Genomic DNA, 17,500 nt, shown 5'->3' with positions numbered 1-17,500 from the left:
CCAGACTGCAGCGTGAACTGATCAAAGAGTTCACTGCGTCTCCTCTGAAGTCCATGATGCCAGAGAATAAACTCACATTCTCTATGAGAATGGCCACTATGAAAGCGGTTACCAACACGTCCATGCGACTCCTTACTTATGCCACCGAAGGAGCGGCACTGGCGGCCGGGTCCAGCGTTGCTATGAGGTGACATGCCTAGCTCAGGCTATGTAATTTCGCAGAATCCTTCAAGGCATCTTTTGCGAATGCTCCCTATGACGGCTCTTCCTTATTTGGGAAGACTGTTTGTGACACCCTAGTCCAGAGTGAGAAAGATGAGAAGACACTGTCTGCTGTCGGAATCCGCTTCTCTAACCCACAAAGATTTTTCTCCAGGAATCAGCAGGGGCAAAAGAAAATGTGGTTCCGGAAGTCTGTGTTCCTGGGACACTCTGGACTACTTTTCCCCTAGAGGCAGATGGGGACAACACAGATGCCGGCTTAGAGATGGGGGGGTCCGAAGAACTTTGAGTCCCAAGAATCGTTCCCGGACAGACCCGTGCAACAGCCCTGAGGGTTTGCCCGACTGCTCTGGAGGCAGACGGGGGCCATTTCTCTATGCACTTGACGGCATGGGAGTCCATGTCAACAGACCATTGGGTGCTCCATATAATATCCAGAGGTTACACAATTCCCTTTGTGACACTTCCCTCTCCCCCAAAGCACCTCCCGGACAATGTTCTTCTTGTTTCACTGTTGCAGTCATTATATTTGGGTAATCTGCTGGCAGGTAGCACTCAGTTGGCCTGCTTAACAAAGTCTTGGGTCCTGGGTCAGATGCTCTCCCTTCTTCCAAGATGTCAGGTCGTCAGGTGTTTAAAACATGCAGCCGACGTCATTACATCAGTCTTTCTTGCTGTGCGGTGCCCGAAGCAGAATCAGTTCGAAAGTGCCGGTCGGCCGACTCCTGAAATATTCGTTTTCGAGTTTCAGAATCGAAGTCTTCAGCTAAAAGCTATGTACCCTGTTGGGGAAACCTTTTTCTTGCTCTTTACCGATGTCAGTAAAAGTTAATAATTGCATTATTTGTGGAAAGCAAATACCTCATAAAGATTTTCATTCGTACTGTATTCCTTGCATAGGCCCTGACCACGATGTACCTTGCTGTCGGTTTTGTGCTTTATTTAATCAACGCACTATCCGTCATCGGTACATTTTTGCCTCTAATTATTTGTGTTCTCTGTTTAATTATCCAGAAATGTTGTCTGTTAGCCTTCTGACTACCGGAATTCCAAAAAAAACGCAAGGATAAAGACAGAGACAGACCGCCAAGGTCCAAAACTGCCAACAACGCTTCTCCTAAGCCAGTTGCCAGTTCACCTGTACTCAGTGAGGCACTTTCGCAGCCCCTGATGCCCGCTACTTCTGATTTGCAGCCTCTACTGAGACCCATTATGAGTCCGGTATGCTGCGAGATGATTCCGGAGCCGCTGTGCAGGCACTGGCTTCTGAGGGTGTATTCAGGCCTACAAGCTTGCATATTAAATCGACACCGCCTTCATTACTAAGGCCTAAATCTCAATCCATGTCTATGAAAACCGATGCCCAGGCCACGTGTTCAGGCCCCTATGCCTAAAAAACAAATGATACCTCATTTATAACTCCTGTTCTGGACATTGTTTATGTGTTCTCGTAATCCAGTTTGGCCCCTGATTCCCTGCCTCCGGCTCCTAGAAAACCTGACAGATACTACAGGGTTCCTGAGTCCCACAAGCTCCTTTTCAAAAACCCTGTTGCAGATCCAGAAACCATTTATCAGGGGCCCAAGGGCATTAAGGCTTCTACTGCTAAAAATCCTACCCCTTCTGATAGAGATTCCAGGGCACTGGACAGATGGGGTAAAAAGGTTTATACTTCTGCGACCTTGGCCAATCAGAGCATTGAACTGCCAATTTCATATGTTAAAATATCAACAGCATATTATTGAACTGCTTAATCAGAAAATTATGTTGATTCCTGACTGTGTGGAAAATAAAGATTTACAGGATTTAATGCAGTCTGCTGAACAAGTTGGCAAACATACTTTGCAATGTGGTTTTGATTCTTTAGAGGCCTCCTGCAAGGCTGCTGTTACTAGGTCTGTGCTTGGAAGGCATGCTTGACTTAAGGAGCAACCTTTCCCTGATCATGTTAAAATTGAATTGTTGGATGCTCCTTTAAAGCAGGACCGCCTGTTTGGCAATAAGTCTGAAGAAGTTATAAAAAAAGATGGAGGATGAAGCTAAATCTATGCAAACTGTTAGATTTCTTACCAGTGCAACCTCCAAGATTTAGTAGGCATTGGCCTACTAAGAATTGGTCCTTTCCAGCCCCTTCCAGATCCTTTCAAGCGAAACCCAGACACAGCAAAAACCCCATGTTTCAGTCCCAGGGTACTCTCACAGCTAAGCAGTGGGGGGCCTCCACTTCCAAATCTGGAAATACCAAGACACCCTCCTGTTAAAATTACCAAGCGCTCATTTTTCTACTGCCGCTTTGAAGGGAAAGATTGCTCTTCATGCAAAGAACTGGGAACTCATAACCCAGGACAAATGGTTTTTAAATAGTGTCCCAGGGATACAAATTTAATTTCCACACATTGCCAACACAAAACGGGTGTCCAGACCTGCCCCCGAATCAGTGGGCAGAGGCTCAAAAACAAGTACTTTCTCTCTTAAGCATGGGGGCTATTCAGCTGGTGCCAGAAGAGAAAACGGGACAAGGTTTCTGTTCAAGGCTTTTCCTGGTACCCAGAAAAAACAAATCATGGCGTCCAATCCTGGACGTCTCAACTCTAAACACCTTTCTGGAGATTCCAAACTTCAAGATGCTGACTCTTCACCATTTACTACCTATGCTAGGCAAGGACACCTGGTTGGCAACTCTAGATTTAAAAGAAGCATACCTGCACATCCCAATCAGGGAATCTTGCAGAAGATACCTATGCTTCAAAGCAGACTACTTGCATTATCAGTTCTCTGCACTACCCTTTGGCTTGTCTACTGCGCCCGGGGTATTCACAAAGTGCCTGGCTCCAGTTATTGCATTTTGCAGGCAAAGAAATATTCAAATATATTCATACCTGGACGATTGTCTAATTCGGGCAGAAAACCAGGACATACTTTTAAATCATCTGGCGTTTGTAAAAAGGGTACTAACTTGTCTAGGGTACACCATAAACGAAAAGAAATCACAACTGGTACCCTGTCAACAAATTACATTCCTGGGTGCAAGCTTGAATACAACTGCCCAGATGACTTTCCTCACGCCAGAGAAGCAAATTCATTTGGTAACTTAATTCAAACAAGTGGCCACAAAAACCCTGCTATCTGCAAGACAAATACTGCAAGCCTTGGGGTTCATGGCCTCCTGCATTCTTCTAATTCCATATGCAAGACTGCATATGAGGAAACTACAGTGGTACCTAAAAAGTCTATGGAGTCAACATTGTCACAGCCTGGAAACAGTGATTCCTATCATAGTTTCGTAGTTTCATAGTATAGTACTAGGCTATCTGCCCTGGGGCATTTGTAAGCCTAGCCATAGTGATGTGGCTTTTGCCACCTCATGAAATGGTACAAAAATGTACAGAATAAATCTAGAAAACTGTGCCTCTGTCTAGTAGTGACACTGTGAAGGTCCCCTTATATAATAGAATTAGTTTACTGTGCCCCTGTCTAGCAGTGACACAGATGTGACCCCTGGGGTAAACTTACGATCTCCCATCCACTCATCAAGATTTCTCTTATATATGAACTGGGATCCTGTTCCAAAGCATAGGAAGCCTCTGGGTTATGAATCTATCCCTCCAGCATGTCCTATTCATACTTGTGCCGAAGTTGAAGTCTTTAGCTCTCGTGGTCCAGATGGATTTGGATTTTTTGAGGTGGAGCATGTCCATCAGATCCTGATTGGACATGGCCTTGTACGTCCGGCAGAGATCACCTCTGAGCAGGCGGTATGCTACTGAATAGAGCTGATGTTTCTTTAGTCTGGCAGATTAAGACATATGTTGGAGACCCTTGATCCTTTTGGTGAGGTACTTTTGTGGTCTCTCCAGCTGTTGCAAGTGCCAGGTGAGGTACATACCAAATGGGGCATTGTACTCAATCATGGGTCTGAGGGAGGAATATAGGGGTACAATGACATCCTTGGATCTGGATGTGAAACCCTTCATGATGAGGTGTGCAAGGTAGAATGTTTTTCTAACCACTTTGGCAACGTGGGTGTCAAATGAGAGGTCGCTGTCTACTTGGGTCCCTAGGTCTCTGATTACTTTTTCCATACTCAGTGGGTTGCTGTCCATGTGATAATTTGTGGGTACTTTGTTTTTTCCAAAAGGGATGACTATACATTTTTTGGCATTTAGTTTAAGGCCGTGACTACGGCACCAGTTGTCCATTTCAGTGAGGCCTTTTTGTAGGATGTGTGTATCTGCTGGTGTATCGACTATGGCACCTAGTTTGCAGTCATCTGCGAACTTTGTCAGCCGCAGCCCTCCCATGTTTGCTTTAACATCTGAGAAATAAATGCCGAACAAGAGGGGTCCCAGGACAGATCCCTGTGGGACACCACTTGTGACTGGCTTTGAGTCTGACATTGTTCCAGCGATTTTAACTTTATGGGTTCTGTCCTTCAGCCAGTTTTCAACCCATCTAGTGACATAAGGGTTTACTTTTAAGCTGTTTAGCTTATCTATGATGCCTCAGTGGGGTATTGTGTTGAAGGCCTTAGCCAAGTCCAGGTATGCTGTATGGACTGCTTTGCCCTCATCAATGGCTCTAGTGACTGTTTCGAAAAAGTCAACCAGGTTTAAAAGGCAGGATCTGCCCTTTACAAAGCCGAACTGGGTGGGGTCAAGCGTCTGTAGGTCCCCTTTGTCTCCGTTTATGAGTTCCATAATGATTCTTTCCATAGCTTTGCAGACCAGGCTAGTCAAGCTTATGGGACGGTAGTTTCCAGGGTCTGTAGAGGCACCCCCCTTGTGGAGTGGGACCACTATTGCTGTACGCCAGTGTTCAGGTACATATCCCGAAGTAAGGCTTAGGTTAAATAGCATTTTTATGTGTGGGTTTAGCTCCTCTTGGAGTTCACGTAACACGCACCCCGGGATACCGTCGGGTCCCATTGATGCTGTGTTTTTTGCTTTGTTTAGGGCGGTTCTCACTTGGACATCTGAGATGACAGGGAGATTACATTCAGCTGGGATAAGTATTTCTTCTTTTGGGGGTGAAGGAGGCAAGAAATTTGCACTGAACCTGTCAGCCAGAATGTTAGCAATATCTGTGGGTTCAGTGTATTTTTTGTTGTTGTGAACCAACTCTGAGCATATCTGAGGGTTTCCAGGTTTCTAACATAGCTGAAGAAGGCTTTGTGGTCATCTTTAGTGTCCTTAGCGATTTTTCTCTCAAAGTTTGCCTTGGATGTTTTTATGAGAGAACGTAGTTTTCTGCTAATGTTGATCAGAGATGTCTTCCCTTCATGGGATTTCGCTCTGACGTGCAGTAGCTTCCTTCTTTTGTTATACAATTTGTTTATGGCTGAGGTCCACCAGACAGGACGCTTACATTTGGTGGAGAAGGACTTGGATTTGTTTGGGATTGCATGATCCATGCATTCTTGGAGATGTCCATAGAAAGCATTTGTGAAGGATTCGGCATTGTGATATGTGGTATCCACTGGCACAGTGGGCTTAAAGGATACCATCTCAGTCTTAAGAAGAGTGAAGTCTGCTTTTGAGAAGTTTTTCACTGTGGTCTTTTGTGCTGGGGGTGGAGGTGTGGGATATGTATATCCAGGGTGATTAGTTTGTGGTCAGATCTCACTAGTGAGGTGTATACTTCCGGTGTGGAGCATTTTGTCCCCATGTTTGTGATGATCAGGTCTAGTATATTATCTCCCCTAGTGGGAGAGGTGACTAGTTGTTCCAGTACATTTGAATTTATGAATTCCAGGAACCTTTGGGCTAGGGTATTAGGGCTAGAATAATGTACCCAATCTATGTTTGGGTAGTTGAAGTCTCCCAGTATGATGGTATTTTGTGATACATTCATATCCTCCAATGTCTTCAGGAAAGCTGAGTGGGGTTCTTGAGACTGGGAGGGTGGTCTGTAACATGCTACCAGTTGTATAGCAGTTTTGCCTATGGTTAGTTGCACCTGTATGGTCTCTGATGCTTCATGTGTTGCTACTAACCTGGAGGTGTGGGTGTCCTTTATGAATATGGACACTCCCCCGCCCTTTGTGGTTCGGCCCGGGTTTTGGGGCCGAAAAGCATGGTACGAGGTATAGCCTGGTAGCGCTGGGGTGCTCTCAGGAGCCTTGAACCAGGTTTCAGTTACTGCACAGACGTCGATGTTCTCCATGCTGAGGAGTGCATCAAGTGCCTGCATCTTGAGATTTAGACTTCTGGCGTTGAGCAGCATTACCCTTAGTTTTTTTCCATTTTTGTTTTCTAAGGAGGTGGGTTTGTCTTTTGAGCCTTGCCTAAAAAATGCACTATGGGGGTAGCAAGAGCTTTAGCCAATATCTGGAAGCCCAGTGGTGACAGGTGTAAGCCATCCCTTGCGAAGCAGCGTGGCTTGTCCAACATATCATCCCAGGCAGACAGACCTTGGATCCCCTTAGAATGACACCAGTACTTGAGCCAATTGTTAAAGCTGATTATCTTGTCTTTGTATTGTGGTATCATTCTTGGTGAGGGCAAGATGCTGCTCAGGGTCAGGGTCGTACCAGCCTGGGCTACATAATCGGAGAGCTCCTCTATGTCTCTTTTCATGTAGTCCAGGGAGGTACGTCTCAGGTCATTCATACCAGCATGGACAATAACGGAATCATATTTGTACTTGCTTTGGAGTGACCTGAGTGCATGTGTTATGTGGCGGATCCTAGCTCCCGATAGACAGCTCACAGTCACCTTCTCCTTGTTCAGCCTGGTCAGTGGGACATCAGTGTGTCTGACTATGGAGTCACCTATTACTAGTGTATCAGGCAAGGTGTTTGGCCTTAAGGGCTGCGATTGGTCGACACACTGATTTATTGAAGTATGTGTTGCATGTGTTTTGTTTTGAGGTGGTGGATTTTTGGATGTCTGCTTTGGGAACCTCTGTTGTTTTGGTAAGTTTTTTATTAGAGCCTCCGAGTATGTCTTTGTGTTTTTATGTGTTTGGTTTGCAGTTGTGGTAGGTCTATGTGGGTGCCTTGCCCTAGCCCTGGAGTTCCTATGGTGGGCAGAAGCCTGCCACCAAAACAAGGGATTACCATTCACACTACACCCTGCCGCCCAAACCCTAACTGCAGATGCATCAGACTATGCATGGGGGGCTCACTTAGCAGGGAAGTGCATTCAGTGCAAATGGAACCCAAATCAAATGCACCTACATATCAATCAAAAAGAAATGTTAGCTGTACAGAATGCTCTGACAGCCTTCAAGGACTACATTCTTCCAGGACAACTAATGATAAAGACAGACAATACCACAGTTATGTGGTACATAAACAAGCAGGGGGGGGGGGTACACATTCCTACCCCCTCTGCAAACTAGCCATGGCATTGTGTAACACAGCCCTGAGCTACCAAGTGCATCTGCAAGCTCAATTCCTGCCAGGAAAATTGAATACACTGGGAGACTGACTAAGCAAAAACCTCATGGACCCACACGAGTGGAAACTGGAACCATGGATTGTCAACATGTTGACAAACAAATGGGGGAGCCCAGACATAGATCTATTTGCCTCCCCCCAGAACTACCAGTTGGACAAGTGTTGCACAAGAACTCCCCGCAAACAAGCCTGGAAAGTGGATGCTCTGTCCTTAAGCTGGAAAAATCTATCAGTCTACGCTTTTCCCCCTCTGCCACTGCTCTCCATAATTCTACTAAAAGTCAAACAGGACAAACCAAGGATGATTTTGAGTGCTCCAGACTGGCCACGTCAACACTGGTACCCCCTCCTGCGCAGTTTGTCGCAAATATCTCCATGGCACCTGCCTCAGACCCCTTCCCTGCTGTCTCAGCAGGAGAAACAAATTCTGCACCCTCAGCTTCTAACATTAAACCTTGCAGCCTGGCTAATCACTTAAATTCACCCTTATCATCCCTCAGCAAATCTGTGATGGATGTCATCTTGGCGGCAAGGAGACCTAGTACTAGAAAATCTTATGCTGACAAATGGAAAAGATTCTGTGCCTGGAACCAATCTCTAGGGATGAGCACAGCAGTGTCCAATTTACCTCAGATTTTGCAGTACTTAACTGAGATGCTTCACAAGGGCTTGTCTTTTTCCTCCATTAAAATCTACGCCTCAGCTATTTCAGCTCACTATAAGACGGAACCACCCCTCTTCTCACATCCTCTGCTCAAGCAGTATCTCAGAGGGGCAAAAAACCTGAGACCTCCCAGGAGAGCTCCAACCCTTGCCTGGGACCTTAACTTTGTTTTGGAGAAACTCACTCTACCTCCTTTCGAGTCAGCTGCTACTGTAGACTTAAAATTTCTTTCTTGGAAAACAGCCTTCCTTTTACCAATCACTTCAGCAAGAAAGATATCTGAATTACAGGCCCTTATGACAGTGGAGCCTTTCATCATCTTTCATGCAGACAGGGTACCTCTTGTGACCAGTCCATCTTTCACGACCAAGGTGGTTTCCAGAGTGGCTCTTAATCAGTCCATTCATTTGACAACCTTCTTTCCCAATCCACAGAACAAAGAGGAACGGATTCTGCATTCCTTGGATGTGCACAGACAACTAAGATTTTACTTGGACAGGACTAAATCTCAAAGAAAATCTGAACAACTGCTGGTAGCATTTGCTGCAAGGGCAGAGGGGAAGGCTATTTCAAATCAAACCATTTCTAAATGGATAAGTCATTGCATTAATTTCTGCTATAAACACCATCATCCAGGGGATCAGATCTCACTCCACCAGGGCTGCATCTACTTCTGCATCTTTTCTCAGAGTTGTCTCTACCAGGGATATCCTAGAATCTGCTACCTGGAGTTCTGTGCATACTTTCACCAAGCATTATCATTTACCAGTTGGGAGTGCAAAATCCTCTACAGTGAATTTCAAAGCTAAAATAACATCACTAGCTAAGGATAATGATAAGGCATTCTTTAACTACATATGTAATCTAAAAGGGAATGCCTAGCTATGTGCCAAACTGGCAGTAGATGGTACCACTCATACTGCACGGGAGGAAATTGCTAACTTGTTAGCTGATGGATTTTGCACCAACTTCAACCCCTTGGCCCCAGTGGCCATACCCCAAAGCATACTTGACACCAGTCCCCTGACTAGCATCTCCAGGGATAAGGTTATATCTGATGTCCTTCAAGGATGCATCTGCAGTCATAACATATGGGTTGTCCTGCCTCAGGCAGCCCTTCGGTCGGCCGGATTCCAAAGTCTGGGTCTGGCCTCGGCTGATGTCGCACTTTCCCCGACGTCAGAGCTTCTGGGGTATAAAGGCATCAGCCGACGCCATTTTCCTCAGTCTTTCTTGCCACGCAGTGCCCGAAGCAGAAGCTGTTCGCAAGTGCCGGTCGGTCAGATCCAGAGATTTCAGCTACCAAAGACTTCGAAAAAAGCTAAGTACCCCGTTGGGGACTCTTTCTTGCCTCAGCCGATGTCAGACAAAGTAAATAATTGTTTAACTTGTGGGAAACAAATACCTCATAAGGATTTCCATTCTTACTGCCTTCCTTGCTTAGGCCCAGACCACGACGTATCAGCTTGTTTAGCCTGTGCTTCCTTCAACCGATGGACTCTTAGACGTCGGTCGGAGTTTGCAGAAGAGTTTTTCGGATCCGCTTTTGCATATAAAATGCCGTCGGAGACTCCGACTATGCATATGCCCAAAAAACGCAGGGAAAAGGACCGACACTCATGCCCGCGGTTTCGCTGAAACCACGGTTAGGCCTACGCAGTGTCTCGGTTTCGCTGAAACCGAGTCCTCGGTTCTTACTTCTTCCGAAATCATACCTCCGACAACCGAGGCCAGAGAGGCCCCGGCTGAGTCGGCTTCAGAAATCCCTACCGAAGCTGGTGCTCAAAAATTGTCCGACACCATTCCATTGGACATTTCTACACCTGCACGTGGGGCAGCTAGGCCCCCTGCTTCTATGTCTATTAAGGCCTTCTCCAGGGCTAAAGCTGCCAAACTTTCAAAAGCTTTAACTGCCAAATCTACTTCACAGAGGCCTTCCTCAAGCTCTCAGATTCTCAGTCTTGCTGAGGACCTTATATCCTTGATTAGGGGTTCCCAACCTCACCCAGACAGGGCCTCCCAACCTCCACCTGACAAAAGGCCTAGGACTGAACCTCTCTCCTCTGATTACTCCTCGGATGGATCTGATTTGTCAGACCATCAGGAAGGGGCCTATTCGCCTTATGAGGATTCAGATGCAGAAGACTCTATTCCTTCAGCCTCCTCTCCTGAAGAATTTTCCTTTGGGGAGACTTTGCACTCAATGAGGGAACACTTTCAATGGCAGGGTCAGGATTTTTCTGATTCTAGAAAAAGATTAAGGACTTTTTTACATTTGCCCCAGCATAGGCCCTTAGCCATACCACCTGTGCTAACTGTAATTGATGATGTGTATAATGATGTCAGTTCTGCCCCTGATTCTCTTCCCCCGGCCCCTGCAAAACCTGACCGATATTACAGGGTCCCGGATTCTCACTTCCACCTGTATAAAGCCCATGCTGCAGACCCAGAAACTATTTCTCAGGACCCAAAAGGTGTTGCAGCTGCCACTGCCAAAAATCCCCTACCCTCTGAAAGAGAGTCAAGAGCATTAGAGAGATGGGGTAAAAAGGTTTATACATCTGCTACTCTTTCTGCCAGGGCATTAAACTGTCAATTCCATATGATACAGCACCAAGAATATTTGTTAGATCAGCTGAATAAAAGCTTTCTTCTCCTGAACCTTTAGACCGTAAATCCCTTCAGGATTTGGTACACAACTCTCAGCAGGTCAGTAATCATTTCTTAAAATGTGGCTATGATGCACTGGAGGCTTCATTTAGATCAGCTATGACTAGGGCAGTAATTCGTAGGCATGCCTGGCTAAAAGAGCAATCCTTGCCAGACCATGTCAAGGCTAAACTCCTAGATGCTCCAATGGAGAAACAAAGTTTATTTGGCTCCCCTGCACAGGAGATTCTAAAGAAAGTGGAAGAAAAGGCAAAATCTGTGCAAACAGTAAAGGAATTTCTGCAGGTTCAACCTCCGAGGTTCAGCTGAAACTGGCCTTCAAAGAATTGGTCCTTTCCAGACACCTCCAGAGCACAGAGGGGCAGGAATAGACGCCCAAGAGGCAGAGGTCAATCAAAGGGTGCCTACAGGGGTCGTCAGTGGCAGCCTGCCAACCAGAGGAGTAGTGCCACAGCTGCAACTACAACCACTACCACAGGACAGACACAATGACTTGACTCTGATTCCGCCCACCAGGGAACAACCGGAAGCTCCCTTGGGCGGAAAGCTGGCTTTATTCTCAAAAAACTGGCATTGCATTACAAAGGACACATGGACATTGCAAACAATAGACAAAGGATACAGGTTTCACTTCCACACTTTACCAAAAAGGAGCGGAATGCCAAACCTTCCATCAAACTAGAAGCCAGAGGCTTTAAGACAAATCAACAATTTACTTCAGATGAAAGCGATAGAAAGGGTACCATCTGTGGAACAAGGCCAAGGATTTTACTCCAGACTGTTCCTTGTACCAAGAAAAGAAACCCAATGGAGGCCTATTCTCGACTTGTCCGCACTGAACACCTATCTCATTGTGCCAAAATTCAAAATGTTGACCCTACAGCAACTTCTTCCCATGTTGGGCAAGGAGTCTTGGCTGGTGACTCTAGATCTCAAGGAGGCATACCTGCACGTCCCTATCCGACCAGATCTTGCAGGATCAGAGCATTATCAATTCTCAGCATTGCCCTTTGGCTTATCTACTGCGCCCAGAGTATTCACGAAATGCCTGGCATCAGTAATTGCACATTGCAGGCTTCAGGGAATTCAAATCTACCCATACCTGGACGACTGCCTTATACAAGCGGACAACAAGACAAAATTGATAAAGATTTGGCCTATGTCATACACCTGTTACAGGCCTTGGGATACACAGTCAACATCCAAAAGTCAAGACTAGTGCCATCCCAAAGGATAACCTTTTTGGGTGCGGATCTGGACACTAACTCAGATGGCTTTTCTCACAGAAGAAAAACAAAAGCAACTTCCAGATTACTTCATGACTTTGACAAGACATACTCCGCTTACTGCAAGGAAAGTCCTGCAGGCCCTGGGTTACATGGCATCCTGCATAATCTTGATCCCGCATGCCAGGCTGCATATGAGGAAATTACAATGGTACCTAAGGAATGTATGGTCTCAACACAGGCACAGTCTAGAAACCATGATACCAATCATTCCATGCCTTCAAAAGGAATTCCTGTGGTGGGCTCAGGCCTGCCAGTCCAACAGAGGGTTGCCTTTCAACAAACCACAACCAAGGCAGACCATCACCACGGACGCCTCAGACCTGGGATGGGGAGCACACATGGAGGACAAATGTATCCAAGGCCTATGGTCTCAAGACCAGCTAAACTTGCACATAAACCAAAAGGAGATGCTGGCAGTGAAGCATGCAATCGAGGCATTCAAATCATTCCTCCAGCAAGGACATCTGCTGATAAGGACAGACAACACCACGGTAATGTGGTACATGAACAAACAGGGAGGCACGCATTCCTACCCTCTATGCCAGATGGCAATGGATCTGTGGAACCTAGGCCTGAATCTCAATATCCAGCTGCAGGCCAAATTCATACCAGGAAAAGAGAATTCACTGGCAGACAGCTTAAGCAGAACTACCACGGATGCTCACGAATGGATGCTGCATCCAGACATCTTCAAACTCATAACAAAGAAATGGGGAATGCCAGAGATAGACCTGTTCGCCTCCCCACTCAACCACCAACTGAAGAAATTCTGCTCAAGGACATACCACCCACAAGCCTGGAGGGTGGGCTCTCTCTCTTTCAGCTGGAATGCCCTAACAGTGTATGCATTTCCACCTCTCCCATTGATGTACAAGGTTCTACTGAAGATCAGGGAGGAACAGCCAAAGGTGATACTAATAGCTCCGGACTGGCCAAGGCAGCACTGGTATCCGCTACTGAGAAGCATGTCTCAGGCGAACTCATGGCCTCTACCCCTATGGCCTCTTCTTCTAACGCAGAACAATTTCAAGACCCTGCATCCAAACTTGAAAACACTGCAGCTAACTGCCTGGAAAATTGCTTAAAACCAAACCAAACTGTCTTATCTCAGAGGGTCAAGGACATTATCCTGGAGGCTCGCAGACCCTTCACAAGGAAGACCTACTCAGCTAAATGGAAGATATTCCTCATTTGGAGCACATCAAATGGTACAGATGTCACAGTGGCAAACCTAGCACACATCCTAGAATACTTAGCAGAATTGTTCCACAAGGGCCTGTCCTACTCTTCCATTAAGATTCATGCTTCAGCAATTTCAGCAGAATACAATATGGATCCTCCTATCTTCTCTCACCCTCTTCTCAGACAATTTTTGAGAGGGATCAAAAATGTAAAACCTCCAAGGAGACCCCCTCTGCCTGCATGGGATCTCAATTTTGTGCTGGAAAAATTGACACTACCTCCTTTTGAACCAGCAGCATCAGCAGACTTACAGTTCTTATCTTGGAAAACTGCTTTCCTTCTGGCAATCACTTCAGCAAGAAGAGTATCCGAGTTACAGGCATTAATGGCAATGCAGCCTTTCCTTATTTTTCACCAGGATAGAGTGTCTCCGAGAACCAATCCTACTTTCATGCCAAAGGTGGTATCCAGGGTATCCTTGAACCAAGCTATTCATTTGCCTACGTTCTTCCCTAACCCACAGAACAAGGGGGAAAACTTTTGCACACCTTGGATGTACACAGACAACTACGCTACTATCTGGACAGAACTAAAACCAGCAGAAAAACTGACCAACTTTTTGTAGCATATGCAACTGGGATGCAAGGAAAAGCAATTTCCAAACAGACAATTTCAAAATGGATAGGAAATTGCATTCGCTTTTGCTACTCTTTTCATGGAAAGACAGCTCCTGAAAATATCAGGCCTCATTCCACAAGAGCCACAGCCACCACTACAGCTTTCCTATGAGGGGTGGCTACCAAGGACATTTTAGAAGCTGCTACTTGGAGCTCCGTGCATACATTTGCCAAGCATTACAATCTACCTTTATACTCCAGATACCGAGCAGGCTTTGCAACTGCAGTTTTACAGGGGATCTTAACTACACCATCCTTATCTTAGTACCTCCTCCCCCAGTTTGGCTATGGTATTCTACTCATATGTTATGACTGCAGATGCATCCTTGAAGGACATAATACAGTTTTGTACCTACCATAAATGTAGATGTCCGATAGGTATGCATCTGCAGTCAGGATTACCCACCCTCCTTCCTCTCTGTGGTATTCCTAGGGTGCTTACCCCTCTTTCAGCTAGCTGGGGGAATCTATTATGGTGTATTTGTTTGTTTGTATATATGTATATATATATATTTTTTGCTACTGTTTGGAACATTCAACATTTATCCAAATTTAGCCTTCCTAGAGGGCACCTGGCATCTGGGGCAAGAAACACTGAGGAAAATGGCGTTAGCTGATGTCTTTATACCCCAGAAGCTCTGACGTCGGGGAAAGTGCGACATCAGCCGAGGCCAGACCCAGACTTTGGAATCCGGCCGACCGAAGGGCTGCCTGAGGCAGGACAACCCATATGTTATGACTGCAGATGCATACCTATCGGACATCTACATTTGTGGTAGGTACAAAACTGTACTTTCTCTCCATGGCTAAAATCATGGTCTCAATGGGACCAGATAAACATCCCTGGTAGCTTACTAAGCAATCTAAAACAGGACCCAGCAGACCAGCTGAGCGTTCTCTTTAACCATAGCCTAAGAAGTGGCTTTGTTCCAGCGGAGTTGAAAACAGCAATAGTAATCCCCTTGCTCAATGGGGGGCCATCAACCAACCCTTGGAACTCTAGACCCATAAGTCTAACCACTGTCATCTGCAAGGCCATGGAAAGAATGATCATGATCATCATCAGCAAGGACATAGGTAACCTTAAACTCTAGACTTAATGCAATTTGCTTTGTTAAGGGTAGATCATGCTTATTAAACTTAGTAGACTTCTTCAAGAAAGTCACCAAAGCCCTGGATGAAGGTAAGACAGTGCATACTGCCTATCTAGACCTGGCCAAGGCTTTTGACAATCCCCCACTCAGGTACCATTGAGAAACTCACCTAGCTGGGGATCAGAAGGGGTCTGAAAGGAGAGAGAAGTTAGCAAGCAATCGAGAGTAGCATTGCTGAAATTGAACTGATACTCAAGTCTTCGTGAGTACCTTCACGAAGTGGACCCTGTTTTTCACAAAATCTCACCAAGACTACGCTGATATATAGATTGTATTTATATAGCATACATCATAGACAGAAGTAGGTCAAAAATTAAAAAAAGATAGCTGGATGCATAAGACCCAGGATAAAAAAGTGCCCAAATCCTGGTAGGTGCACTGGTAGCAGGACTGGAAAAAATGACAGTGTAGAATCCTCAAAACACAGAAACATTCCTACAATGGGGCCTGATCAGGCCCAGGGGGACAACCCCCCACCCCCCCCCCCCAGTTATAGAAGGAAATCGCAAAAACTGACAGGCCAAAGAAGAGCCATAAAGATGACAGAGTGGACTATTGAGAATAAGAACGAAATTATGTAGTTACTATTATGCAAAAAGCCCAAAATTTCCAGACACAAGATCTGCAAAAAGATTAGCAGAGAAATTAGAGGAACGAAAAATAGTTCCGCAAGAAAAACTGTCAGAAGCCTCAAATAAAAAAAGTGGGTTCATTAGTACAACAGATTTGTAAAAAAAAACAGTATATAGACCGAGAAATTTTGATCTGTTTGGAAAAAGAAGCATTTGAGGAAGTGTGAAAATAGAAACAACAAAACCTAGACATTTTTGAAAAGTACAAAAAAGAAATATGGACATGGGAAAGAAAGAGAGATTTGATATGGTACAATATTTATGCAAAGGAGAAAGCCAAATTAATCAATATAAAAAAAGGCAGCCCTAAATATATTCAAACAGGAATACAGGCAAAGGCATCCAGATATGGAAAATTTCACAATAAAAAAATATCACAAAGAGGGAATGTAGAAAAGAAGATTAGTAAAGCAAAAGTTAAAAAAAAACAGAAGCTGAAGTTATTTATTTATTTATTTATTGCAGTTGGTTTACCAGGATAGTCCATTGGGCCACGAAGAACCCGTTTTCAATGGAGTCCTGGGGAGAAAAGCTCCAAAAAAGAATAAATGTACATTAACATTTGACAATAATTTCTAGGTACATTGTAGTAAAAGAACATAAGCAAAATATAAAAGTTTGTTACAATTTGATAGTATCAGCCTTGGTATATGCTATAGAATCAACAAACACAAACATAGAAGAAGATTAATAAGCAAACATAGAAGATGAAAACAGTAGGTTATGGTATTAAAGGGCATGTAGTAGAGTTGGTTATATAGTAGAGTAGGTTATGAGGGTGGGTGCATGAGCACTCCCATAGAGATGCTAGGTGTGAGAAAAGAGATTTCTTGAAGGTAGAGTGATTAGTGGTAATGCGGATGTTAGGTGGAAGAGAGTTCCAGAGGCGGCGAGGCTGAAGGAAAGAAGGTTTTTGCCTGGGGGATGAGTGGGTTTGTGCACTTCTAGTAGATTCTGATTATTGGACCTTAGGACTCTGTTTGGTAGGTGCATTTTAAGGGCAGAAGAAAGGGAAGGACAGTTGGAGGGGTTTAGAATCAGCTTGTGGGCTAGAGTTAGTTGAGTGTAATTGAGATAGTTGGGAAGTTCTAGCCATTGTAGTTTTGGAGGGAGATACAGTGGTGAGTGGAAGACCTATGAGAGGTGGCAAATTTAGCAATTTTGTTATAACATGAGGAGAGCTGTTTTTTTAATGAGGACTGAAGATTTGTAAGTAGAGGGCACCATAGAGAAGGGAGGGATAAGAAAGGAAGTAGCTAGAGTGGTTTTAGTGGTGGATGTAAGATAGGCATTTTGTCTATACAGCATGCCAAGTTTTGATGTGTTTTTGATGTTTTTGTAGGTGGGAATTAAATTTTAGCTGGTTGTCGATCTGGACCCCGAGTAGTTTGGTGTCTGACACTATTTCGAGAGGTAGGTTATTCTGACTGGTAACTAAGAATGAGTTAATGTTGGGGGGAGTGAGTTTAGAGGAGTAAATAACATTAATTTGGTCTTGGTGGCATTGAGAGCTAGATGATTTCTTAGCATCCATTGCTCTGTGGAGGAAAAGGCATCTTGGGTAAGTTTTTGTAGTGTGGGGATAGAAGAGGCAGAGCAGATGATAGTAGA

At 45.0% G+C, this 17,500-nt stretch overlaps 1 protein-coding gene across 1 annotated transcript in view; it reads left to right on the top strand.

Moving 5' to 3' along the window:
- Positions 1-17,500, top strand: part of SMC6 (structural maintenance of chromosomes 6) — a 1,850,548-nt gene that overhangs the window by 85,034 nt on the left and 1,748,014 nt on the right. The window contains exon 5 of the mRNA XM_044068538.1: positions 17,232-17,302. Coding sequence (XP_043924473.1) covers positions 17,232-17,302 — 71 coding nt within the window. The remainder of the gene's footprint in view (positions 1-17,231; positions 17,303-17,500) is intronic.

The sequence above is a fragment of the Protopterus annectens genome, chromosome 1.part0 (genome assembly GCF_019279795.1).
Source record: "Protopterus annectens isolate FY-2018-M chromosome 1.part0, PAN1.0, whole genome shotgun sequence".
Taxonomy (NCBI): domain Eukaryota; kingdom Metazoa; phylum Chordata; order Ceratodontiformes; family Protopteridae; genus Protopterus; species Protopterus annectens.
The sequence above is the reverse complement of the archived record's forward strand: the minus strand, read 5'-3'. Positions and strand labels throughout refer to the sequence as shown.